Genomic DNA, 27,264 nt, shown 5'->3' on the forward strand with positions numbered 1-27,264 from the left:
TTTTTTTGATCATTTTACAGAATTTCATCATAGTAACGGGCTCTAAAGTTGCTTCTCACAAAGCACTTGTGGTCCCCTCAGAGATGATTACAGGGGAATGTAGAAAAACTAGCCACTTGACTGGATATCAGGCTCATCTTTACTCTCTTTGTTTAGATGTGACAATCAAAGGTCTAACCTAGATTTTCACTGTGCTACGTTTCAGTATTTGTTATCTGAGAAGTATGAATAAAAACAGAAAAGACAGAGTATGAAATCTAAATTGTATACTCAGTTTCATTAAATGTTGGGTGGTACTCTAAATAGTTGACCTTTCACCTTTCAGCGTGGGTGAGCATATAAATTTCTATGTCGTCTGTGCCTACACACACACACACACACACACACACACACACACACACACACACACACACACACACACACACACCCTGTGAAATTACCGGACAGGAGTCAAGGTCTAATGTGAGGAATGCAAACTTCACCTGCTGCCAAAAGAGGTAAATAAAGAAAAGAAAAGAGCTGATAACAAAGATAATCTGCAGGGCTGCAGAGCATGCATTGTATCTTGAGTGTGTGTGTGTGTGTGTGTGTGTGTGTGCCTGTGTAAGTATGCAGCATGCTTAGTAATTAACGTGGGTGATTGGAGTTAGATGCACCTCTGCTCGTGGAGTCAAACAATATGAGTTTGTAAGAAATTAGTTCAGCACGCTGCTCCGTCTCATGCTTGCTGTAGGTGTGTCTGATGCACACCCAGAGCAGTTACTCAGGAAACCAACTCCTACATACCTGCGCAGGAGGACAGGGAGGGATTGAGTAGAAGCCAGAAAAAGGTAAAACGAAGTAAAATCAAACAGAGGTGGTCGGACATGAAAAGCAGCTCATGGTTGGGGTCATGGACGTGACACTTTGACCCCTGCAGCACTTTGAATCTGCAAGATCAACAGTGACAGCATGAAATGTTTTTCCCACAGTAATGAACCGGCAGACGGTTACTGCCTGAGCCTGCAGCCATACCAAGTTTTAGTTTTGGTTGAGGTTTCGACCTAATAATAACCTTACAGCCTAACACCGTAAATCACCCTGTTCTGCAATCAAACATCTGACATGTACTAACTACCTGATGAAGTCACTGGAACATTAAAGAGCTTGAAGAGCCAGATTTACATCCTTGTACAGAACAAAAACAGAGTTAACACCGAGGGAATACTCAGCAGCTTCAATGCATTCTGAGGTTGCTCCAGATTTCACCACAGTCTATGGGGCAAGGGCACAGCTAAAGAATTGGTCTCGGGTTCCCCCTTCCCTCAAGTGGGCTGCTTCCCCCTTTTTAGGCAAACTGGTGTTTTCATCCTCAGTGTACCAAAGCCCTGAGTGGTTAACACTAGGAGGCATATTTAGAAATGAACTAAAATTAGAAATGCAGAAAAAAGCACACAAAATACAACAGAAATGTTTTTGGGTACACAATATCGTGATGGAACAGCTTCCGAAGAAACAGAAACCAAAACATGCGAAGGATCGCACTGAGACAGGAGTCATATAGATATAGATATAGATATAGATATATAAATATATATATATGACCAATAACCTGCCTCAGTACTACATGGAAGCTCCTGTCAGGCATCATATCGGCTAAGATGAACAGGCACATGGGTCAATACATGAGCGGGACACAGAAAGGGATTGGCAAGAATACCAGAGGCGCAAAACACCAGCTACTGGTAGACAGAACAATCAGCCGAGACTGCAAGACCAGACTGACCAACCTGTGCACTGCCTGGATTGATTACAAGAAGGCCTATGACTCAATGCCCCACAGCTGGATACTGGAATGCCTAGAATTGTACAAGATCAATGGGACCCTAAGAGCCTTCATCAGGAACTCAATGGGGATGTGGCGTACAACACTAGAGGCCAACTCCAAGCCCATAGCACAAGTCACCATCAAGTGCGGGATCTGCATAGGCCTGAACCCCCTCAGTGAGATCATTAACAAGACTGGCTACGGATGCCGACTACGGAACGGAGCAGTTGTCAGCCACCTCCTGTACATGGATGACATCAAGCTGTATGCCAAGAGTGAACGAGACATCGATTCACTGATCCACACTACCAGGCTATACAGCAATGACATTGGAATGTCATTCGGACTGGAGAAGTGTAGTCGGATGGTAACAAAGAGAGGGAAGGTAGTCAGAACTGAGGGGATTGAACTACCAGAAGGCAACATTGCAGACATAGAGGACAGTTACAAGTACCTGGGGATCCCGCAGGCGAATGGGAACCATGAAGAGGCCGCTAGAAAAGCTGCAACCACCAAGTACCTGCAGAGGGTCAGGCAAGTCCTGAGGAGTCAGCTGAATGGTAAGAACAAGATCCGGGCCATCAACACGTACGCCCTGCCCGTGATCAGGTACCCTGCTGGGGTAATAGGCTGGCCAAAGGAGGAGATAGAAGCCACTGACATAAAGACAAGAAAGCTCCTTACCATGCATGGAGGGTTTCACCCCAAGTCCAGCACCCTGAGGCTGGACGCTAAGCGGAAGGAAGGGGGCCGGGGACTGGTGAGTGTCAGCACCACAGTCCAGGATGAGACAACGAACATCCAAGAATACATTGGGAAGATGGCCCCAACTGACCGAGTGCTCAGTGAATACCTCAGGCAGCAGAAACCCAAGAAAGAGGAGGGAGACGAGGAACCATCATGGAAGGACAGGCCCCTGCACGGTATGTACCACCGGCAGATAGAGGAGGTGGCTGATATCCAGAAATCCTACCAGTGGCTGGACAAAGCTGGACTGAAAGACAGCACAGAGGCACTAATCATGGCAGCACAAGAACAAGCTCTGAGTACAAGATCCATAGAGGCTGGGGTCTATCACACCAGGCAAGACCCCAGGTGCAGGCTGTGTAAAGATGCCCCAGAGACAATCCAGCACATAACAGCAGGGTGCAAGATGCTAGCAGGCAAGGCATACATGGAACGCCATAACCAAGTGGCCGGCATAGTGTACAGGAACATCTGTGCCGAGTATAACCTGGAAGTCCCGAGGTCAAAATGGGAGATGCCCCCAAGGGTGGTGGAGAATGACCGAGCTAAGATCCTGTGGGACTTCCAGATACAGACGGACAAAATGGTGGTGGCTAACCAACCGGACATAGTGGTGGTAGACAAACAGAAGAAGACGGCCGTAGTGATCGATGTAGCGGTTCCGAATGACAGCAATATCAGGAAGAAGGAACACGAGAAGCTGGAGAAATACCAAGGGCTCAGAGAAGAGCTCGAGAGGATGTGGAGGGTGAAGGTAACGGTGGTCCCCGTGGTAATCGGAGCACTAGGTGCGGTGACTCCCAAGCTAGGCGAGTGGCTCCAGCAGATCCCGGGAACAACATCGGAGATCTCTGTCCAGAAGAGCGCAGTCCTGGGAACAGCTAAGATACTGCGCAGGACCCTCAAGCTCCCAGGCCTCTGGTAGAGGACCCGAGCCTGAAGGATAAACCGCCCGCAGGGCCGTGCTGGGTGTTTTTTTAATATATATTTAAATATATATATATATATATACATACATATACATATATATATATATATATTTTTTTTTTTTTACTTTTGCTTCATATTCTTCCATATCAGTCGTGTTTCATGTGCATTTCTTTTTACTGGTCTTTGCTTAAGTTGCCTCACTGGGCCACCGTATCAATGCGTAATTGTAAATGTAACTATATGATTTAAAATAATATAATAAAATGAATTTGAATTTCATTATAGAAGCGTACACCTCACAGTGGTTTGCTCCACTTCCTGGCGTTCAGGGAAACACATTAGCACCATTAACTTGTGCTTTAACGTTAAAGGGCAGCTAAGTTTCATAATGGATATTTTTATTGTTATGTAACTTTTTTTTTTTTTAACTCTAATGGGCAATAAATAATTGTCATTTAACAAACTTTTAAATGACCTGATTTAAAATATGGCTGACTGCTTTCTACTCTTTGTTTATAATTAATTAGATGAAATTAATTTGAGAAATGCCTTTGTTACTACAGTTGAAGTATATATGAATGTGAGTATATGTTGCTAGAAGACATGCTCAGCCTGGTCCCCTTGTGCCCCCCAGCTTTAAGATGACAGTGTTAGGGTGGGAATGTCAATGATTGTCTGACTCGTGGTGGACTAGCAGCCTGTCCAGGGTGTACCCCACCCACACTTAATTACAACTAGGATAGCCCTGACTTGGATAAGCATTAAGAAGATGTTTCAGAAGAGAGGATATTATAGTAAACTAAGAGGAAAAAGCATCTAATTCATTTCAAATAAGATAAAAATTCATTCAAAACTATGACAGCTCTGCTTTGAAGCAGCAGGGTTAATGATGAACTTTTATCAGTGGAAGTGTTTTGCCATGAACTGTTTCTAGAAAAAAAAAGTGCAGAATGACACAAGCAATGAGTAAGACGAGGGCAGTGAGGTCATAGGCACATTTTAAGCTTCCTCAAAGGCAGCAATGGTGTGATCCACCTCTGTCCTTAAACCCAGCCCATCTGTTTAAATGACACATTATGCAATTCATGAAAGATAAGCTTGTTCTCCCAATCAAACGTACCTGCCGTAAATTGATTTCACAATGTAAAAAAGGTTGTAGTCCTGAAAAGAAAAAAACATACAAGACAAGCGTGTGTTCATTTCAGATAATGCTGTCGGCATTGAGGTGTGGCTGTCACAAAAAAAAAAAGAGCTCTTCTCTGGCTCTGTAGTATTTACACAGCGTGCGTTCCTCACATACTTCTACGTTATGGTTCTGTAAACATGTAGAAAGCAGTTTAATCAGCCGCACCCACAGCACCTGTGAGCAGCAGCGGGGACTGTTCATCCAGAGATCTGATCTGTAATCATTCGCCACTGACCTGTGACCAGATTTCAGTCTCTTTATCATGAATATATACATTCATTGGGTGGAGCACCAGCTGCGCTGTGATAACTGGGACCCGCATCCTCTTTTAACCTTAATGAGAAAGACTGCAATGCTTAGTCTTACTAGAGCTATGACAGAACAGTTGTGCTTCCTAATCAAAAAAGGAGTTAAATGAGCAAAATCAGTGATATCTCCATATCTTTATGTAGTGTACATAAGTACACTTGATTCCTTTAGTTTGTTCCTAATATTTCTGCTGCACAAAATTTCTTTACCTGTGACTTATTTTAAATAGAAGGTTGTAGTTGTGAACCTAACATGTGCTTGCCTAAAGATAGATATTGGATAACACTTTGTTTTGTACATTTTATGGATAACTGGATGTTCTCAGGAAGTAGCCAAACATGTGCCAACTGCTATAAGGAGTGTAAACGCGGAGTGGGATACACAGCTCAAGACTGCCTATTTCCATCTTAACACTCCAGAGATGGCTAACATGCATGGGGGCCCAGCCCTGGAGCAGGGTGCCGCCGGTGCATCGAGCCACCTGGGGGGCTCTTCAACTGGTGGGGGAGATTGTCACATCTTGCAGGAGCTTTCCTCTCCTCAGGAGCTCCCTCTGCAGGAGGGGAGATACAGGAGAGGTGGAGGAAGATCTCAGCCTGGGTGTTTATTGTCTTATGTAGTCTGGAAGATGAGTGGATGGTGGGGTGGGTGCAGTTTTCTCTGTGGTGGGGTTGGGTGGACTGTCCCGTGCTCTGTGGGGCCGGGAGGCGCTGCTGCACTGGGCCCCGGTCTGGATGGGCCTGGGCCCCCTTTCCTTGGCGGGTCGCGGAGTATGGGGGTGCCTACTGGGGTCAGCGGGGGAGCTGGCCCCAGGGAGGGGTCACTTGCCCCTCCCTTCCTTCCCTCCCCATCTCCAGCTGCCTCCCTCTTCCCGCTCCACCACAACCACCCACACATGCAGGGCCTTGGAGTAGGGGTATGTCACCAGGGTGCAGAGGAGGCTACCCCCCCTGTCCCCTTCTGGCTGCCTCTGTCTCCACGTTGGTTGAGTGTGGAGTGAGTGCATATGAGAGCATGAGGGTGGGAATGGATGTTTGTATCTGTGTGTGCCTGTATGTCTGTGTCTATATGTCAGGTTGGGTATCAGACGCCACCTCTCTGGGGACATCTCAGGCCCTCCAAGGTTTGGAGGCCTATCTCCCCCTACCACCACTAGGGGAAGTGGTGGTAGGGGGAGATAGGCCAGTGGCGGACTCCCTCAGACGTCGGTGCGTTGGTGGTTCTTTGTGTCCGGGGATGGGCGTCCAGGTACACACCGGCTCACTCCTTGGCGGCCGCTTATCGGGGCCTGGAGCCTGGGGCTCGCTCGGGCCACTTCGGAGGTGGGGTGCCCCCGGCCTCTCGGCCTGGGGCTCGGTCACTCAGGCACGACTGGCTGCCGGCGGAGCTCACGGGCGCGTCACTGCAACTCCCCCTGGCTTCTGCTCCGCGGCTGCTGAGTGAGCCCTCATCTGGGACTGTCCTCAGCTCTTTCTGGGACAGTGGCGCGGCTGCCCCTCTGTTGGTCTTCCTTGGTCTCTTGTGTTCTGGGGGCCTCTGGATGTCTGGAGTTTTGATCTCCTCCATACCTGCTTCATGCCCTGGAGGACGGGGCTGTGGCCCCCCCACACCCTCTAGCAGATTATTACATGAAGGAACCTTTTAAAAAACAAAAAACAAGTGCGTCCATGCTCACAGGTGTACACACGGGTGATCACACCCACAAACTACACCCTTTTTGGCTCCTACCTCAAAGCACACTGTGTTCTGTTGATCTTATGTGCTGCACAATAATGTTTAACATTTAGTATTTACTGTCATATTCCCATATATCATTGTGATGTTGTTTATTCTATTACTCTTGTTCTCTTCTGCTTGTTTTCTTTTTTCTTTCTCAGCAGGTGATCCAGGTGATCGATATATGCATTTTTTTTTCTCTGCCCGTTCTGTTGGTTTATGGTTTTTGCCCTTCTCCCCCGTCCCTCTTCTCAGCTGTTTCTCTTTCCCTCTTTCTTTCTCCCCTTCTTTCCCCCAGTCAAGTCTGTCCCGTATTCAGTAAGTGAAAATAAAATAAACAATAAAAGGTGAATCAAATGGACCATTACGGCAAGGCTGGGATGGTCAATTTGGTAAAGTAAATCCGTTGGGCATCTTTGTTTGCCTTTAGACAACAATTCTGATGGCAAAAGAGCCAAACGGGACAGGCAAAAAAAAGAGATGGCTAACATATGAAATAACAGATTTTGCTGATAGTCAAGTGGAGCACTGCATGGAAAAGCTTGCCCAGTAGTCGTTACTCTGCTCATACTGCAGTAAAACTTAACTTGAAGTAGACAAGAAATCACTTTGCTATTCAATTCTCTACCAGCAGATGTAGACATTGCTTCATCTCAGCCTACTAGCAGCTCCACAGGTATTCAAAATTTAACATTAATGCATTTATACAAACCCAAAACTCATGTTTTATGAAGACTGTCATTAAGTTGTGGTGGGATGCAACCCTTTTAACCATTTTGCCTTCACCTGGCACCACCCTCCCTGCAAAACAAATACTATTTCAGCTACTAGATTAAGCAAGGTGATTTTTATTTTTACTCCTGTTATGGCAACATCAGTAACACAAAAACCCTGAGACACCTGATTGTCATTAGGTTAAATGCTGGTTTAAGGGATTGTTGTACCTGATTGCACACTTCGCTTGAATTCTTGCAGGACCCTGACATCTGCTGGACATTGAGTCATACTAATACCACTCCTCTAATGACTCAGCAACATTCATGTTGTAGTAAAGGAGACACAAAACTGTCTTTTCAGGAGTTTATTTGAAAGATCATGCAGTGCACTTTCAAGAAAGGAACTTAACATCACTTTCAATGATACACGTGAAAACTGATACATTTTTATTTACCTAGTACAAAATTTTAACTAAACAGGAATGTAACAAATTAAATAGCATTAGGAAAAATGTGTGCAACATCACTAGTGCTGCACTGCAGATCTTAAAAAGGTTTGACAGAGGTTGGAGTTGTTGTAACCCTGTTGTGTAAATACAAAAAAAAAAAAAAATCTGGATCAAGTATACAACTCAGACAAAAAGCAATAAATTACTTCTTTCAAGTGTACGACAAGTTTACTGTGAGAACTGAGGAGGCATGGGGTACGGCACCAGTGACGGTGGAGGATGCTGCTGTTGCTGCGGCGGTGGCGGAGCCTGTCCCTGGGGGAAGGGGAATGGGGGATGACTCACACCATTCTGCGCAACAGCCTTACCAGCACCAAACTGCTGGCCCTGGAAGTTGTTCTGGCCTACGAAAGACCCAGTCTGGTTACTACTAAAGTTTGACTGTCCGTTACCATTGTAGCTTCCTCCATTGAAGCCATTGCCGTTGTTGCCCCCATAGCCTCCATTCTGAGAACTCATGCCATAAGACTTAGCTGGTCCATTATCAAAGCCTCTGTTGTCCCTGTCCCTAAAATTGCCAAAATCGCGCCTTCCTGAGGAATACCTATCTCGATGATTATCTCGATAGTCACCACCTCTGCCTCCCCTTGAACGACCTAAAAAGAGATGTGGCAACATTAGAAAAGCGATACAGGAACACGTTTTAGTGAAAGCAATTTAAACTCAAAGTTGATGCAAAGATAAAGTCGTGATAAAGAAATTTATCTTAAAAGAAAGGAGGAGCGGGTTAAAGAGACTCATCACCATTTTTGTATCTCACCAATTAGATTTACCTCCTCTGTCTTCTGCCATTTGGAGGAGCTTTGGGTTGATAGCCTGGTTGGCCTCTCGAAGCACAGAGACGAGGTCGCCGGCTTGCCTCATGTTGTTTGGTGTGAAGAAGGTATAGGCTGTGCCTGTCTTTTGGCTACGAGCCGTTCTGCCAATGCGGTGGATATAGTCCTCGGAGTTGTTGGGGTAGTCAAAGTTGATGACAAATTTGACGTCTTCAACATCTGTAATGTTGCAGTGTGGCATAAAAAGAGGACAGCACACAAAATGTGCACCGGCGCCACCACAACAACCGGATCAAAAACAAAAGAGGGCAAGTTAGTACGGTCATGACGGTGGGATTGCTGGTTAACCCACAAAGGCTGCAAATTGACTGGCATTAGACACATAATCCTCGGGGAGACTACGGTGGGAAGAGAGAAACGATGCACACTCCGTTAGCTCCTAATCCAGTGAGAAAATAAAAACCTTCCCTGCTAAGCAACTGCCAAACCACACAAAAAAGAATGGATCAGCAGCCTTACCATTCTTGGAGTATGCATTCACTAGTCCATTCCCATTGCAGAACACGCCCCTCATATTGTCAAGTGACCTCATGTCGCTACACAGTAGGGCTGCTATGCACACTACTGCCTCCGAGTGTGCTTCAACTAGCTTTTACCGAGGTCCCTTTGTTACGCACACATGAGACCTTTGTTTTAAAGCTCACATGTGCATCTCTTGGCAAGAAACTGTAGCTCTGAACCCATTTGCAGGATGTCTACAAGTGCACCCCTTCTCAGCTTTTCCAGACCCACTGTTCACTTGATCACAATGTCTCTCGTTGGCAGGTCTCGACATGACTTTGAAACGCAGGCGAGGGAGGAGTGTGAGCTTGGATTTTGTCCAAGTTTGTCCAACTAGCATGTCCCACTGTCACCAAAAGGGCCAGTAGCCATGTCTTTACAGAGGTGAAGGTATGACCGATCTGACAGACTGCTCTTCAGACAGAAGTTTAGGAAACTGCAACATTAAGCCACCCATGCTTTTAAAAGTCTAATAAGGAAGCACCTAATATGACTAATGACTTGCCATGCCTAAACAAATGCAAGACAATCAGAGGCTGTGTTGGTGGGCTTCGAGCTGGGAGAGTTAGAGCCTGGGTGTGTGAAGCAGTCCAAACCATTGCCAGAGAACAGATGAGCATATGGGGAGTCCTTCAACTTCCCCCTCTTTTAGGCAGGCCAGAGCGTTATTCTGCACTTGGGCCTGGTCACCTCTGTACATCTGCACAACTGGGAGACCCGTGCCTCGCCAGTCGGGACACCTCCAAGAATCCTCCTTCCCCCTCTGGATACCTGGGCTTGTCATGCCAAGGCCCTGCCACATAGACTGCTCCTTAAGGCCAGGGGAGAAACTCAGAAAGAAGCAGAAAAGTTAAAGAAAGCAAATACACTCTCTTTTTAGAGGTACAATATAGGTATTAAACACATCATGGAGGATACTGACCTAAACCCCTGGATGCAACATCTGTGGCAATGAGAATTGGCGCCTTCCCATATTTGAACTCTAGAAAACAGAAACCAAACGCTGTAAGACTCAACCATGATGTGCACTTTTTATTCTGAATCTCAGTTTAACCAGTGGTTTAAATTTACCATTGAGCACCCAGTCTCTCTCCTGCTGGCTTTTATCTCCATGGATTCCCATAGCAGGCCATCTAAAAGTAAACAAGGGTTCAAATTTAGTTGTGTTACTACATCTCAGCAAAAGCAGTACTTTAAAGCAGTAGTTTAGTTTTAACACTTACCCGTCCCTTCTCATCCTCCTGGTAAGGTCATCACACCGCCTCTTAGTCTCTACAAAGATGATGGTCTTGTTCTCCTTTTCACTCATTATTTCCTCAAGCAGACGAATGAGCCTATAAGAAATCAGACACTCCGTAAGTAAAACTGAGGAACACATCCTGTCACCTTACAGTTGGCACTTTACTATAGAACAGTTACTCACTTGTTCTCCTTCTCGCCATCATTGCACACATCCACTATCTGCAGGATGTTATGGTTTGCACTGAGCTGCAGTGCCCCAATATTGATCTGAACATATTCCTTCAAGAAATCTTCAGCTAGCTGGCGAACTTCTTTGGGCCAAGTGGCACTCCACATCAGAGTCTGCCGGTCAGGCTGCAAATATAAAAAAAAAAAAAAAAAATTTGCAACGCATTACATGTCTAGCAGGGAATCACTTTATTCCAACAAGTCTACTTGGATATATATGCAGAAACTTACTCTGATTTGGTCAACGATTTTCCGAATCTGTGGCTCAAAGCCCATGTCCAGCATTCTGTCAGCCTCATCAAGCACAAGGTACGTGCATCTACGGAGGTTGGTCTTTCCTGCCTCCAGGAAGTCAATGAGTCTGCCTGGAGTGGCAATGCAGATCTCCACACCTTTAAAGTAATAATGAGAAGTTAACATCTTAACTATACAGGGCAAGCACTTGACCCCCGCCCCCAAAAAAATAAAAAAATAAAAATAAGCAACAGTACCTCTTTCCAGGTCACGAATCTGGGGTCCTTTAGGTGCACCACCATAGATGCAGGTGGACTTTAGACGAGATGCTCTGCCATATTCAGCGGCCACCTGTTGCACCTGTTGTGCCAGCTCTCGGGTTGGGGCAAGCACTAAACACTGTTAGAGGAAGATAATAGCTTTTTACAAATGGCTCAGGGAGGCTACACAACTTCAACACTGAGAAAGAAAACACGAAAACCCCTACTCAAGCCAGTACTGAAGCTAACACACACACACACACGGAAAGCATGTCGTTACTTACAATTGGACCATCTCCACGTTCCAAGAAAGGCTGGTGGTTGATGTGAACGATTGCAGGCAGCAGATACTGCAAGTCAAAAGAGTTTCATAGGTAAGAAAAGTATCAAGGAAATATTAAATCATCTGGTCAGCTCAGATGATTAAAGCTGCAATTTGTTTAAAGACAAAACAATACTGAACTTACAGCAAGAGTTTTGCCAGAACCAGTCTGAGCAATGCCAACCATATCCATGCCACTAAGAGCCAGAGGCCAGCCCTGAGCCTGGATGGGTGTAGGTTCAGTCCAGTTCTGTTTGTTGATGACATCCATCACATATGCTAAGAAGAAAGAAATCAAATGTTAATTGAAATAATTTAACCTGTTTGCAATACCATCTCACCAAGTTGTTTTCAAACTTACAGGGAAAGCTTGCTTCATGAAACTTCATGATAGGATTTGGGCAATCCCTCCCCTTCACTGTAATTATTTTGGATCTCCTGTACTGTTCAACCTCTGGCTGCAAAGAGTGAAGAAAAATAAGATCAGTGGTCACAACCAATTGCATAACTTCTAACACGTGCAGGGCAGAGCACATGTCGAGAGGCGTTACAAAACATGTCATACGTACATGAGACCTCCGGGCAACGTCTGGATGCTGCTGATAGAAGTTTTTCTCAAACTTGGGGAGCTCGTCCAGGTTCCAGTGTTTCTTCCGTAGTCGGTCACCGGGATTGCCAAACTTTCCTCCACCGCCACCACCACCACCACGGCTTCCACCGAAACGAGGAGGCCCACCGCCATAACTGAAAATAATAAAATAGTTTTTGTGTAAGTTTTTTTTTAAAACTCAGTCTCCTTACAGTTATTATTAAAAATACGACTTGCGCTGTCACTTTAGACACCGACTATTATAATATAGAAAACTTCTTATTAACTGCGTCATTCTCTGAAATTACATAGCTGCTATATACTTTCCAGCCAGCAGAGGAACAAAGAGGGGGCGAAAAAGCCGGCATTTTGTATCCGCATTCACGCTACCACATGGCGAAAAGCCGACTAGCCAGCTGTGCTAGCATTACTAACATCACTCGCGCTGACCACAATCATTTCTCAGAAAAGGCTAGATTTAATCACAAAAGGTGGGGAGGACGCGAGGCCAAGCGATTCCGATCACCAACATTTTGAATTAGCTCCCTGCTTCCTTCCGAATTTGCTAACGTATCCTGAAGCTAACGAAAACCCAGTGTGTCAGGGCACGAGGCCAAACTAGGCCTTGAGCCAAAGACAACGACAGCGGGCTTCTCTCACCGGCCTAGGCCTTGGGTTTGAAATATACCGGTCAAAAGCCTGTTTTTCCAAAGCGAGACACTTTCTGTTAATTCAAGTAAATTCTGCCTGTTTTTTCATCGACAAAAACTACAATATTGAGCTGAGTGGTTCTTTTTTTCCGACTACGAAAGCCTTTGGACATTTTTACTAGACGGTGATTAAAAAAATAAAGTCTAAATATATCAAATAATGTACTTACCCTCTATCCCTGTCTCTGCCACGATCTCTGTCGGAATATCCAGGCATTTTGTGTACAAACCGTATAAATTAAAAGGAAAAGGATAAATACAACAGACTTGGCCCGCCGACTGAAAAATTCCGACCGGCACTGACGCTGAAATGCCGGTATCGCAAAAACGGGGTCCGGTTTTTATAACAAGAGGAAGTTCCACCCCCCGGGATGTATTCATCCGCCATACGGGGTTCGACTTTTAAGGCTCAAAATGTGAATAAAACACACAATAACACACAACAAAGAAGTAAACTCACCATAACTTTTAAGCTATAAGCTGTCTTTCCGAGAGTTTTACTAAATCTATTTTAGAAGCTAAGCTTGGCAAAATAGAAGAAACGTCAGAAAGGCTTCAGAAATAATAACTCAAAGAAATGTTTTTCGTGTTTTATTCCTGAATAACATGCTTATAAAAATCTCTCTTAAATCGTAAAGCACAAGTCAGAAAAGGAAAAAACTCAGGATCGCTTTGACCTCGGTTACTGAATCATATACTGGCGGAAGAATATGTACGAGACAGAAAAGCGGTCACGCGGCTTGCTTGAACTCCCGACTTATTACTGTAAGTGACGTCATTAGAGGTTTCACCATATAAACTTTTTTTTGTTTGTTTGATCGTATGTTGTATACAGTCAGCCACACCCCGCGCAGCACGTGTAAACGTGTGTTTTACATATACTCGAACGAATAACTAGAAAATATTGTGATATAATAATAATAGTATTGTAATAATCAGAGAAAATATTTAAAGAGTAGGGAAAAGCGTTTTTTCCCGACAAGAAATTATCCCATAGCAACAAAAGAATACAGAGCTATTTGGATAACAGGTTATTTGGATAACCGTTAACAAAGAGAGACTAAACAAATCTGTGTCTCTGATTAGGGAGCTGTAACTTTGTAAGACCCGAACTCTTCCACGACATGCATTTTTAATTTCTCTTTGATATTTGGTCACATTGGGGCCCGATGAATATAAAAACAAAGAACTACCTTACCCAGCAATATTCGACTTAACTGGCTAGTTAAGATAAGTGAGCCATAATCCAGTTCTCCATTACCAGTGTTGTCAACATTTTGAACCCAAACCCACATAGAAAAGTCTAATGTTCTTTTTCCTTCTTTACATTTATTTGCACTCCCCAAGATCAAAACCATTCAATGGGCCGAAATTGATAAAGCCACATCTTGTTAGTGTCTAGGGTGCCATTATAAATCAGAACTTAGGTCTGGGCTTTGACACATGCCATTTTTCTCTCCCCAAGCCAGGAAACACTTGATCTCTGCGACTTTCCCCCCACAAACCTTTATTTGGATTACAGTGATTTGCTATTTATGAATTCACCAGGCCAGTAACTAAAGAAGCTGGATACTGTCTGACAGGATTTTATTTTTAAATACTGGTTGTGGAAATCATGTACATCACTGTCCTCTACATGCTGCTGCTAAAAGGCCATCTCTGCATACCCGCTGACTTTCCCATTGGTTGTTTTTTTACATCTACAAATCTTTGTTTAGACTGGTTCCTTCTTATCTGTATGTCTAAATGTGTAAAAGCCACAACCAGTGTGACCTACATTCTCCCTATATTACACAAGTATTTTTCCCCAGAGTGAGAACAGGTCAGTTTCCTGTACCAATCTACAGGAGGAGTTGAAACCCCCCTCCCCAGCCAAGTACCAGCCGTTTAATCTGGAGTGGTCTCAGTGGGTGGTCACAGCCTTATCCCATTGACATATAAAGACTTTGCACACCCACATGAGCTATTCTTATATTAGATGGTGCTAATGATGCAATCAAACTGAAATAAAGTGATTGTTTAGGATCAATACTACCTGAAGTACCCTCCACCCCACCCCAATACTAATCATAATCAAAACACTCTTCTTGAAGAAACCACAGGACATCTGTTTGTACAAGGCCTTACATTGTTAGACAAAGGCAAGTTTAATTAGAACTAATTACACACAAAAATAAAATACTCTTACAAAATGATAGTGTTAACATACATCAAATTGCATCAGTCAGCTATGAGAGATATAGTCCTGCTAGTGGATCATGCTATTAAAAAAAAGCAAAAAGAAAACAAAAGCGGCATCTCTCAACTTATTGAATAAAAAGTGTAGTTCAATGGAGAGGCAGCTGTGGGGCGTTGCTGAGCGACGTAGTGTAGAAAGACAATTGGGCAAATCAGCCTGTGCACTGGACTTAAAGGTGAATGAGTATCTGGCACAGAGGTCGCCGAAGAAGAGGCAACCTCCATCTGTTCGTGTGCAATTCCTCTACTCGGTTCAAGAAAAAAACGTCTTCTTCTGCTTAAGTTAAAAGATAAATTACAGTTGGTTTGATCCACATATACGAACGATATTTTTAATTACTGTACAAAAAGCACCATCTGAGGACACTTTTCACTTTGCGAGCACTCGGTCTAAATGTATTTCTTTTCAAGCGTATGCAAACGTTAAGAACAGTCCACGGTCGTAGAGATTGCTAGACAGGCAGCATCTTTTAAAAACATTCAAGAGTTTCATTTTCAAAAATTGTAGAAAACACCCCCCCACCCCCTCCTGTCTGGATTAAAACGTAGCGAAAGCAGGCTAAAAAACAAAAAACACAGGACTTGTCTCATTTTAGTTCACGTTCAAACAAACGATGGAGACATGCAACAGTGAGTGTGCGCTTATGCTTTTCTGTGGGCACACTGAAAATATGACTTTTTAAACACCTTAAAGAGGACCTATTATGGGATTCTACTAGAGTAGCTTTGCATGATTTCACAGCTCAGAATGATCCTGGGCCCAGTGCACCCGCCTCAGTCCAATCCACCATCTGAAACAAGCCAGCTTTACTTTAATAGGTGGGCGGTGCTGTGTGTCTGAGCATCCTCTCCTCAGTGACTCACACAGAGGCAGGAGTGTTAGAAAAAGAAGCATAAAACATAACATTTAGCAGTGAGAAGTCTGAGGTTTGGGCTTACAAGGATTACTCTGTGACCTCTACATTTGAAACTTTACCCACTGTAACAGCAGATATATGACACAAAAGAAGGAAAAACACAATAGGTCCCCTTAAACATTCAGGAAATCGAGACAAATAGAATTAATTTCAAATCAAACCAACATCCCAAACTACTTTTGACATCTCCTGAGAACGTGGCTAAGTAGAGCTCTTGGTGTCCACAAACAGGTAATGAGTGCGAGTAGTGTATTGTGCACTTTAAGCAGTAGTATGTCAGTGAGCGAGGATGCCGATACAAGACAAGTGTTAATGCTATTTAGCACCACGTGGCTACAAGGTAGTAGAGGTTTTTCTTTTTTCTTCTTCTTTTTAAAAAACAATAGCAATATGGAGCCAGCGCAAAGAAGACACCAACAGAGTTTGGACAGCTTTAGAAATGAATGGCAGGCATTGTGACATTAATATAGCCCAGCTACAAATGACTGTTTAAATAAAAATTCAAAAAAAAGGGGGTGGGGGCTCACATCACCATGTCTGTCGCTCCAGGATGAAAATCAGTAGAATTTAAAGGGTCAGCTCAATATTTGCAAAGATCCATTCATTCAGAACAGCTATGGCACTGAGAGGACATCGCATGTGTGTCAAAGACCTTGTTTGTTTTGCCCTTTCTGACAAACGTCTCCTCGTACAGTGCGAGGGGTCACGGCGAGAGATAAACCACAGCATTCTTTAGTGAGATTGAGTCAAGCTTAATTTTTGTTTTTCACAATTTGTCTTCTATAATTTAAACAGCAACACTTAACAAAGATTTTATTTTTCTGAAACAATGGAAAGGGGTTTCTGAAATATAACAGCAATAAATTATATATATTATATAGATTTATTTTTTTTAGTGTTTCTTTCTCAATTTTCCCTGTTATATAAAAATAACACATTTCAAGCCATTCATCCATTTACTCTTTTTTTCTGAACACGGACAGTTGTCAAAACTGGTGAAAACAGGCTTTCTGGGTATGCAGACACAGGAGCGCTGGTCCCCCACTGCTGTCTTTGGAGAAGGTTGTAAACCGTCGATTGTAATTCAGTCTCGAGTCCTGCCCTTCTCATCCACGCACATCCCCAGTTTTCCCATCCTTGGCGTTAGAGATAACCCCAGCGTGATCGCCGCGAGGCACCACACAGCCCGAGTCACGCACTCTCGGCGTCCAAATTTAGTGTTTCCAAGTAGTTGTGCTGTAACCACTTGTGACCCTGTGCTCTAGCAAACAACAGTCTTGTTTAAAGTGGCCATTGTTTCAGAGCGGACTGACCTTGTTTTCTGCTTGGCAAGATCGACAATTGCTACATGGAATATGTTTCTTTTTTTAAATGCTAAAATGAACTTAGAAAAAGGGAAGAGCCAGCAAATTTTGCCAGTTCAACAAGTTAGTAAATAGTTTGAGTTATTAGCAGCTGAAGAGATCCTTTTCAAAGATAAAAATAAGATATTAAGGAGGGCTAGGGGGCAGGGGGGGTGTCTTTAAAAAAATACCCAGAGTCAGGTGACATTTTGAGGTCTTCTTTGCCCACCCTCCCCCTTAGCTTGTCCTCTGGGAAGTTCGAGCACCCCTTTGTGAAGCATCCATCAATGAACCCCAGTTGGAATGGACGGGTGCTCATCGTGGCCGAACCACATTGCTTCTGGTCGTCGGTGAGCTCCGCCAGCGTCGGAGACTCACTCTACAGCAAAGCCGCACGTCTCCTCGATGGCAGTGAGCAACTTGTCGTACAGCTTGTCGTAGCTCTCATAGGGAGGAATGTCAATCCGGTTGAAGCTGGAAGACAGAGGGTGAGATGGAGTTTAGGATCGTGGGTCAACGCCGGAGCAACGAGTCTTAAAGCGAGAGGACTAAAACTATTATAATGTCAACAGTTTGCTCACCAGGTGTGGGCTTTGGGCAGGTTGTTTGTGCTGGCGTCAATCTGGTGAATGGTGAAGAGTCGGGGGCCAGCAGCACCTGTATACAACAGCAATAAAAAGGATATTTACATACCTGCATTGTACTGTGTCGAACTGAGGACCACATAAACAGAACAAACATGGAAATGTAGTCTATAATTTAAAAAAAACAAAACAGTTTTTACAATTTGTAACCAGCTTGAATTCAATATTTGGTACGACCTCATTTATTCTTCAACACAGTCTAAACTCTCTTAGGCAGCTTCTTGTCATTTCTTTAAGTAGTCTTCAGGAATAGTTCTCCAGGCTTCCTGAAGGACATTCAAAGCTCTTCTTTGGATGTTTCCTTTGTTCTGTTCTCTGCTTCAGTAACATTGAGGCCAATGCACGACTAATTGTGCTCCATTGTGTGATTGTGTATCCAGGTTTGCTTTTACCGCACTGGCTGTGTGTTTGGGATCATTGTTGTGCTGAAAAATTAAGCTGTGGCCAATCAGATGCTTTCTAGATAAGTTTGTATTTTGGATCAAAATCTGATGGTACTTTTCTGTGTTCATAATTAGTTTTAATAAGATCTCCAACACCATTAGCTGAAATGCAGCCTCAAACAATGACATCTGTAAACATAATGGTTTACAGATGGGTGTAGAGACCCACTGCTGTACCTCTCTCCTGATCTCCTCCATATATACTGACAATGATTTGAACCAAATGTGGATTCATCACTCCATCAGACCTGTTTACTCTCATTTAGTTCTTGTGTAATTCAGCATATCTCAGCCTTTTCTCCTTCTTTTCCTTCCTTAAGAATGTAAGAATGAGAGTTGTCTTTTGGCGTCTGCAGATATTTTACTCAAGACAGGACGATCACGTTATGTAAGGTGTTGTCAGCATGTGGATCGCTGTGTACTGCTCATGCCAGGGTGATGTGTCTGTGCACAGATCTGTCTGCCAGGACGGACCAGGGTGCATATCAAGTCGCAGAAATCCAGACAGAGACAGGCAAACACTCCAACACGCACCTGTGTTTCATGTTTTCATCCTGAATGGTATTACCTTGGAGAGCCTTAAAACCTTGGAGGGGGACCCTGGAGGAACCGGTGACAAACTGCAGCAGCCGGGCTCGGCGTTCCTCATCGAAAGACTCCACAGCTTTCCAGAACCATTTAACGATGTTGCTGTCTGGAGTGCAGTGCTTGAGTCGTGTGTTGGACTTCCAGTCGTTGATGTCGATTTTACCCAAGCCGCACACAATCAACTACAGAGAGAGAGAGAGAGAAAGTCCTCAATTAGAGTGAACAGACTCACAAGCTAAGCTGAGCAACATAACATCCTCACACAAATAAGGAGATGTTAAGTTACCTCTAGCTCCTTCTCATCAAAAGCCTTGAGAAGGTGTTGGGGGATGACCTCGTTGAAGCCCTTCTGCAGAGCCAAAAACTGGGCTTCTATGCCTCGCAGGAAACGCCAGTTTACGTAAAGCCGCACGTACTCCTTCTTTGTGTCCTGGGTGACGGAGATGCTTTTCCCATTGGGCTTGAGCTCGTGCTGGATGATCTCTCCATAAGCATTATGCTCTACACAGAAGGTGTGGTCCAGCACACCTGTGATGTCATTATCCCTGGAGGAAGATAAACCTTTAAATTACTTTTGAAGAGTCAAAACAGGCTTAAAAAAAAAAGGCATCATTAGTAATGTAACATTTTAAATAAGTGGTAATCAGTAAACCCAGCAGGTAGAATGCTAAACCGGAGTAATGCCCTGACATCATGTCACATTACATAATTTCTTTAGAGATTATTAAAGTATTCTGACTCTGATGAGTCTGAAAATATGTGATTAACAGACCACTGATGTAAAAACTGGTTTTAAACCATAGGGGGCGCTGTCATCAAAGTTAGAAGAAGTAAACACAGTTATACCCCCCCACCCCACCCCTTTGCATAACATGTATTGACATAATGGGAATAAAATTGTGAGTGATGTGTTGTAATGATCCAGAAATCACAACAAAAAATGAAAAGAAAAGGAACGCTGCTCTGACTTGTACGTACAGGATCCAGACAAGACTGTTGTGCAGGTCAGGATCAACAGACTCCATGTCATCCAGGGTGATGGGTTTACCCAGCAGCTGTTTGTAGAAGGGTAAAGTAAAGCCCCCATCAATGTAGTGGCCATGGAACACTGCCATTCCCATGATACGGCCCACGAAGTGAAAGTATGACAAGTGCTCCTGAAGGCAGACAAAACAAACTTCAGTTTCCAAATGAATAGATGGCGGCGAGTTATCTGCAGACGTGAATGTTCACAGTGTATTTTGGACTCTTCCCCCAGACTGTGCTCAACATAAACACACACCTCTCTGACAGGAGGAATGTACAGTAATATAAAGCTGCTTCTACATGGCAGAAGCAGTAAATAACGAAGGTGAACCTACATCTCAACCACACTACGCAGAGGCTGCTTCTCCACTCACGCAAACATGAAAGTGCTAATTAATGTTAAATGACACCAGCTTAAACATAGCGCAATGACGCCGTGTAAGGTAAGACAAAACGCCAAGAAGTCCCTGATGGCAGCTGCACAGCAAGCTGTTATGAAAGAGGACGGCCTTGGTGTGACAGTGGCAACATCTAAAGGAACCAAGCAAGAGAAAAAAAAATTAGGAGACGAAAAGAAAGAAGGAGAGGAATGAAGGAAGAAGAAAGGAAAGAATGAAAAAGACAAAAAAGAGAGGAAGAAGAAGAAAGAAGAAGAAGGCAGAAGGGGAAGGAAGGAAGAAGAAGAAAAAATAGGAAATAAGAAAGATGTTTATGTGTGTTTATTTACTTATTTATTTAAGAAAAAGAAAATCCCATCTTTTTTGTGGACACTTGGTTCTAAAAGCATATTTCCAACATGGCTGCAGGTTATATGTGCAACTCACAGGATTGACTGCAGAGTCGGGGTTAATCTGCAGAGTGTAGATGTCATCACGGGAGTACTGGAACAGGCCGTAGTACGGGTTCAGCATCTCATGTGACAGCAGATAGAGCCACTCCCTGCACGGGGGTACAACAAGCATGGAAGAACAGAACAGAAAGCAGTTACACTCTCTGCACTGTAATCCCAGACCTAAACAGGAAAAGCACCTAACAACAAAACAGACGGGTATCAGGAGGCAGATGCCGTATTCACAGTTGGTCAAACTCTTTACCTCGCCACTCCTCCATAGTCGAGCCCCTCTTCACCTCTAAACTTCACCATCAGCCTTTTCCACAAATCCTTTGGCCTCATCTTCATCACCTGCCGATAGGATTCCTGCAACGCAGACACAAACATGTCAGGAACAGTGTCGACTTAGCTAGATGCTGATGTTAGAGTCACTGAGAAGACTCGCGTAATGCTGCGGCCGCTGTCAAAAATCGCGCGTGGCCAGTTCCCCCGTTACCTTCTGGTCATGAAGCACACATACAAGAACACAGCCCTGACCGCTGATCCTACACCTGCAGCTTTTGTGGCCATTGAAATGAAAGGCAATGGCTCAGAAGCCATGTTGAGGTCTTTTATGCTAATATGGCAGTGCATTTTTTTGGTTTTTTAGCAGTTGCTTCCAAGGATTTAGGACGACCTAAATCAGCGTTCCTCCCACGTGCGACCGGCTCACAGTGTCGTGTGGGGGGGATTCATTTAAAGTGGATTAGGGGCAGTTATAATAAACACAGTCGTAAGACTATAATAACACCGCCTCTTCCACAGCCAGGTTCCGCTGTGCCCTCCAGACGGAGCAGACAGCTGAAGGGTGCTGGGGAAGAACTGGGAATGTCTTATCTGCGCCGAAAAAGCACACACGGAGACAGCTCTGACAGTCCACCGCCTAACACTCGCCTGTTCACTCATAATTTAATGCTTCAGCTGGTCTGGAGAAACTATGCAGTTATGTCTCGCTCAACCTCAAGATGTCCTCTGCCCCGCCTCCCCCCCACCTCCACCCTCTCTCTCGCTCACATCGAGATCAGCCAACAAAAATGTCTTCGTTCAGATTAACAGACGTGGCTGTTCCAGCACATTCCAGTGCATATTTTATGAGGGTCATGCAGTCTGTTGCAGGTGTTGTTGTTCTGGTGAAGGCCCTGCACGTCATAAGACACGGGAGGAAAAAAAACGAAGAAGGAGAAAAAACCCCAAAAAACCCTCCCCCGCTGAGAAAATGTACTTCATCTCGAACAAGAGGGTCTGCTTTAGATTTTGAACAGACTGCCTTCACACATCATAGATAACTGTGTGCGTGCGTGCAGGTGTGTGTGTGTGAGAGAAATCGCTCTTACAGCCAAACTGCTATGGGCAACGACCTTTATGGGAGCACACACGGAGAACAGGGGAGAAAAATACCTATAAATAACGTGTGCAATTACAAGCTGCTCAGCGGGTACACAAGTAATTGTGGTAGTTGCTCAACTTACAAGGCATGTAATTTTGTAGCATTATGGAGAAATTGAGGGCATTGATTGTTGTGTGTTTTTGGGGAGGTTTTTTTTGCCAAATGTCAATATGTTGGCTGGAGTTTTAGGTTAAAGGATCAGGTGGTTGTGCAACGGAGCGCATTTATTATTTCCACAATCTCATTTCAAATGTTTCGCACATGCTCTGGCTCTCAAGTGAATACTCTCCTGGTTTAAATCACGTACCAGTTTCTGAACATGCAAGCTTTAGTTGTAACGAGGACTTTTCCTTTCCCTACTCACCTCAAAGATCTCCTCGCGGGACACCTCAATGCGACAGTGGCCGGCCTGAGGCTGCTGCTGAGACAGTTCCTGGCGAAGGATCTTGAGCTTCTGAACAAGATCTCGCTTGTACTTGGGCACCGTGAGGCACTCGGCCTCCTCGGGGAGCTGACCGGGGGACACCAGAGCCTGCTGGGCCTGATCCTTCAACTGGTTCTGACGACTGCAGGGGAAAGATCACACGGAAAGGCAGAGGAAGATGAGAACGGGCCAAAAGAAGGAGACAAAAAGACACACATCGCTTGAGAGAAAAATAAGCAAGCACTAGTGCAAGAATAACAAGAGAAAAGCCAAAAGGCTCAAAAACGCGTACTTTCTTAGTCCTTTGCTGAGTGCAGGGAATGAGGAGTAAACACACTGAGGTCATCTGGTAAGAACATCAAGTCAAACAGCTCCTCACATACACACAGACATATAGTAGGTGGAGGTGGGATTACTGGAGGTAAGACATCACAACGTGCGCATGCATACATTCCCCCACACCTGGCAGAAACCTCGCACACAGAGATGACTGAATTGAAAACTGTCTTTTAAAAAAAAAAATACATACTCTGTTGTTTTTGACTCATCACATAAACTTGAGCTAATGTAAGGTCCTCAAGGCCATCCCTCAGAGATGTGCAGGCACATTCTGACAAGTCCAAAAGTTTGTCACCAACAGTCGGCGAGAGAAAAGCCTACACGCTGTCATACCGCATACTGGCCTACAAAGTAGAAAAGCAGCAACTAGATATTTGGTCAAAAGTAAGTCAAGGCAGGATTTACCGTCTGCTTTGGCATATGGAAAATGTTGTGTGGAAGGGAAAAAGAAAAGCATGGATCTATACAGCTAAACAGAAGAGTCACAGTCGGCCTTCACTAAAGCTACTCCCCAGTCAGGTCTAAAGTCTTACATATCACAACACGAAAATGGTCTTAAAATTAGGCTACGTCCACGCTAATACGTTTTCGTTTCAGAATGCATCTTTTTCTCTCCGTTTTGGCCTCCCGTCCACACTGAGACGCCGTTTTAGTTCAAGGAAAATGCAGCGTTTTGAAAACGCATACATTTAATGCCGTTTTCGCTTCACAGTGTGGACAGCGAACCCGGAGCCTTTTCGAAAAGGATGACACATTTTAGTCGTGTGACCAATTAAACTAAGATAGTAGAGGGCATTATACAGCAGTTGTTTTGTTTGCTCTCAATTTTGACAGTCCTCTCAAAGATTAATATCAGTTTGTACATGCTCCAGATAGCTTTTCTTCAAATTCTTTAATTCTCACTCGTTTTTGCAACTTTGTACTTTTGTGTTACTTGCAGCAACAACTCCACCTCACTGTTAGCCCATTTAAAAAACTCGGTGCTTTTCCTCGACATTTTGCAGCGACGCTTCAAAGAGCCGGAAAGTAAATAAACAGCAGACAGCAATGAGGCAGGTCGAATCTTCTTGCGTTTCACACATGCACAGTACTGGAACGTAAGCGTTTTCAGCCGTTTCAATGTAGACGCACAACTCTGTGAAAACGATAGTTATCCGGGCTAGTGTGGACGTGGAGCGTTCTGAGGCTAGTGTGGACGTAGCCTCAGCCAAATACAACCTGGGATGAATAATAAAAGGTCACATATTGTTACGCTGTGTCACATATTAATACACAAACATTCAGCTGAAATGCAGAAGGAATGTGTAAAAAATGAAGTGCATCCTAATAACGGCACAATGCTGCTGTGCTTGGGATCAGAGTCCTTTTGCACGACCCAATTTCAGCCAAACTTTAGCTGTCAGACAGACGGCCTCATATTTGACTCTAGAATACTTTGGTATACAGAGGAGTTCATGGTCGACTCAGTGACTGTGAGGTGCCCAGGTCCCGTAATAAGCCCAAATCATCACGCCTCCACACCACTGCGTTTGATTTTCACCAAATATTACATATTTGTAATATTACATCCATCCATCTGTCGAATGTAGAATGATGGGTTTTAAAACCAATCTTTCCCAGATTGATGGGCAGCAACATTTGCTTAATTACGATGAGTGCTGGTCTCTTTCCTCCATGGCATTGTGTTAACACACACCTGAAAGGCCCGAACTGACAAAACCTCAGTTTATATGAAGACCCTCACCCTTGCTAATCATCAGTTAACAAACTACACTGGATTGGCAGCACCTGGCTGCCATTACTCTCTTAATTCCTATGAAACCAGTGAAAAGGTTGGATTTTGACACACTGCATCTGCATTGGGCGTTGTACATCTGAAGCCATATTTACCTAATTTTAAGACCAAAGCATTTGAAAATGTTCACAATTAAAGAGTTTCTATGGTTCATTTTTGACAAGTGTTCAGTGTTTTTCTTTATAACTCGCTCTTTAAACTATAAAAGCTTCAAGTTGTGCATTATTAGGAACACGGCCACTTTGATTGACGGGTTGGAGGTGAGTAGGCTGTTCGTTTTCAGTTAAGGCACTGAACTGAATCGTGCGGTTGATGTTTTTTTGAAGCATTTGTAAAGCACTTGTCTGTCAAGAATGATGGCCTGTGGTATGGTTAACTGTAACTACAACCCACCTGTGAGTCTGTGTGACAGTTTGGGTATTTTATTTGATGCTACTTAGTACTATGTCTATATGTTTCAGCTCGCTAGGTAATAGCTTCACCATCTCATCCAACAGAGGTCGTTCACAAAGCACTGGGTGGTCATGTTAATCTTCTTTAGATCTAAATGTCTGCATCAGACTGCTCTACATAAGTATAAAGTAAGCAGAGAATGAAACACTGATGTTTTAATTTAAACACTGCTGCCTTTTAAAGTTCTTACCGCCCGATCAATAGCGAGACTGTGATCTTTGTCTGAGGCTAATGATGACCAAGCTCCCGACTCCAGTGTAGAATACAACTTTTGAGTTTGGTTTGGGAAGAACGCCTCAGAGGGGGGTACACAGCACACACACAGAGTCAAAAGAGCCTCTATGAGGCCTTCACTAAAGGATTATTTACACAGTGGCCTTTTGCACTTCAGTGGCCCGGGGGGGCAGGCATGAGCAGGGTCATAAACACCAGACTGTGGAGCTGAGCACAGAGGGTGGCTGACACACACACATGCACACACCACAGTCTGCGGGCACAGTATGGCTATGTAGGAAGTAACACTCAAAAGGGACGTCAAGGTTAAAACAATCATGTCCACGCCAACTTTTATCAGGTTTTCAGTGAGGCAAAGAAACACAGGGAGGAGACCTAAAAACGTGTCCAGAGTTCGTTTAGCTCAGCACTACTACCTTAAACTATCCACCCAACAGCTTGCATTCCCCTGCACCACAATGACAACTTCTTGAAAAAGTGACTGAGTTTGGTTTTGGTGACTGCCAGGCAGAATCCAGTTTGGCTTTTCAATCACTTCCTGCTATCCCAGAAAGCCACAGGGCCCCATAGGACACTGAAGACCTCCTTGTGAAGCCCTTTATTTCCTGCAGACTAGACTTAGAGGGAGGGAAGGCAGGAAGGGCACTCTCCTGACAGCCCAAAATACTGTAGACACTCAGATGTTGGGAGGGAAGGAGCAGGAGAGGAGGCACAAGCATCTCTCGCTGCACTTTCCCCCATAAATCAAAACGTCCCTGCTCCGTCTCTCTGTCTCTTTCGCTCACAGTCGTCGGCCCTACGGCTCTGTTCTCCTTCCAAAAGCTCACCGAGGAGCACGACTCTGGTGCATGTTACCTGAAGACGCTCACTGCAAAGACAAGTTGTTGCAATAAAAGCAATGTTTTCGCTGCGCAACAAATCACAAACGTCTGAGAGGCTAATATCATTTCTCATGCAACTGTACAGACGGGCAATTCTGCAGCCAGGTCTTAAAACCAGACGAGGATTCGGTTACCTATTGGACAGTGACCTTGACCATTCAAGCGGCTGGAATCTGCAGAGGATTGCAACATCACAGAGGAAGTTTAACCAAAACCACACTCTTGATGCTCAGGATGTTTCTTTAGCAAATAAAAAGAGGGCAATAAACTATAACACTGACAGATGTATATATATAAATATATATATATCTCTCAAACATTTTTCTGGGGTGACAGCACACGGAGGGTGAACATTTTTTAAAAATCTGATAGAAGGCAGATGTCTTGAAGGAAATGCATGAAGAATGATGTGTTTTCCAGACTTTTGTCACGAGTTAGAAAGTCATTCCAAAGCTGTGACAGAACGTAAAAAAGCCTATAGATGATCTATTATATGGTAGTTGTAAAGAGAAAGGATTAACATAGATTTATGGAGGTTTTGCATATCTCAGACCAAGGTCCAAGTGTTCTTGAGTAACCAAGACTTAACACACGCACACAAAAAAAGAGGAACCACACAGCACAAGAACTCCAATAACTGCAGACATTTTTCTATCTTACTTTAAAAACACACACCCACTTATTAGCTAATCTTCATATCATAATTTATACACAATCAAAATTCCATTTTTTCTCCTTTATACATCTGGTCATAATTATGCTTATGACAAATTATTATAAACAAATGTGGCATGCAAAGCAACCAATTTTATTTTTTTAACTTTGTTAGGAGGGCCACA

The 27,264-nt window shown here is 44.0% G+C and overlaps 2 protein-coding genes across 4 annotated transcripts in view; both read right to left on the reverse strand.

Moving 5' to 3' along the window:
- Positions 1–7,761: 7,761 nt before the first annotated feature.
- Positions 7,762–13,176, reverse strand: ddx5 (DEAD (Asp-Glu-Ala-Asp) box helicase 5). 2 transcript variants are annotated; one of them, XM_026165746.1, is made up of 13 exons: positions 13,013–13,175; positions 12,113–12,287; positions 11,905–12,001; positions 11,689–11,822; positions 11,506–11,571; positions 11,219–11,360; positions 10,959–11,119; positions 10,681–10,853; positions 10,481–10,591; positions 10,329–10,390; positions 10,180–10,239; positions 8,694–8,915; positions 7,762–8,516 (listed from the first exon to the last, which is right to left on the reverse strand). In XM_026165746.1, the coding sequence occupies exons 1-13, from the start codon at positions 13,057–13,059 to the stop codon at positions 8,089–8,091; spliced, it is 1,878 nt and encodes a 625-aa protein (XP_026021531.1). In that variant the 5' UTR covers positions 13,060–13,175; the 3' UTR covers positions 7,762–8,088. The 2 variants fall into 2 exon arrangements, with proteins under 2 accessions (XP_026021531.1, XP_026021532.1); XM_026165747.1 differs by having other exon boundaries at positions 8,428–8,516; positions 8,681–8,915; positions 13,013–13,176.
- A 3,744-nt stretch (positions 13,177–16,920) lies between these two features.
- The window catches only part of smurf2 (SMAD specific E3 ubiquitin protein ligase 2), a 51,645-nt gene continuing 41,301 nt past the window's right edge, over positions 16,921–27,264 (reverse strand). For both annotated transcript variants that reach the window (XM_026165748.1, XM_026165749.1), the window contains 8 exons: positions 22,664–22,865; positions 21,136–21,239; positions 20,866–20,980; positions 19,994–20,172; positions 19,302–19,560; positions 18,996–19,197; positions 17,922–17,997; positions 16,921–17,814 (listed from right to left, as the gene is read on the reverse strand). In XM_026165748.1, the coding sequence (XP_026021533.1) occupies positions 17,715–17,814; positions 17,922–17,997; positions 18,996–19,197; positions 19,302–19,560; positions 19,994–20,172; positions 20,866–20,980; positions 21,136–21,239; positions 22,664–22,865 (1,237 nt within the window). In that variant the 3' untranslated portion in view covers positions 16,921–17,714. The remainder of the gene's footprint in view (positions 17,815–17,921; positions 17,998–18,995; positions 19,198–19,301; positions 19,561–19,993; positions 20,173–20,865; positions 20,981–21,135; positions 21,240–22,663; positions 22,866–27,264) is intronic.

Source organism: Astatotilapia calliptera, chromosome 4, assembly GCF_900246225.1.
Source record: "Astatotilapia calliptera chromosome 4, fAstCal1.2, whole genome shotgun sequence".
In the NCBI taxonomy this organism is placed as follows: domain Eukaryota; kingdom Metazoa; phylum Chordata; class Actinopteri; order Cichliformes; family Cichlidae; genus Astatotilapia; species Astatotilapia calliptera.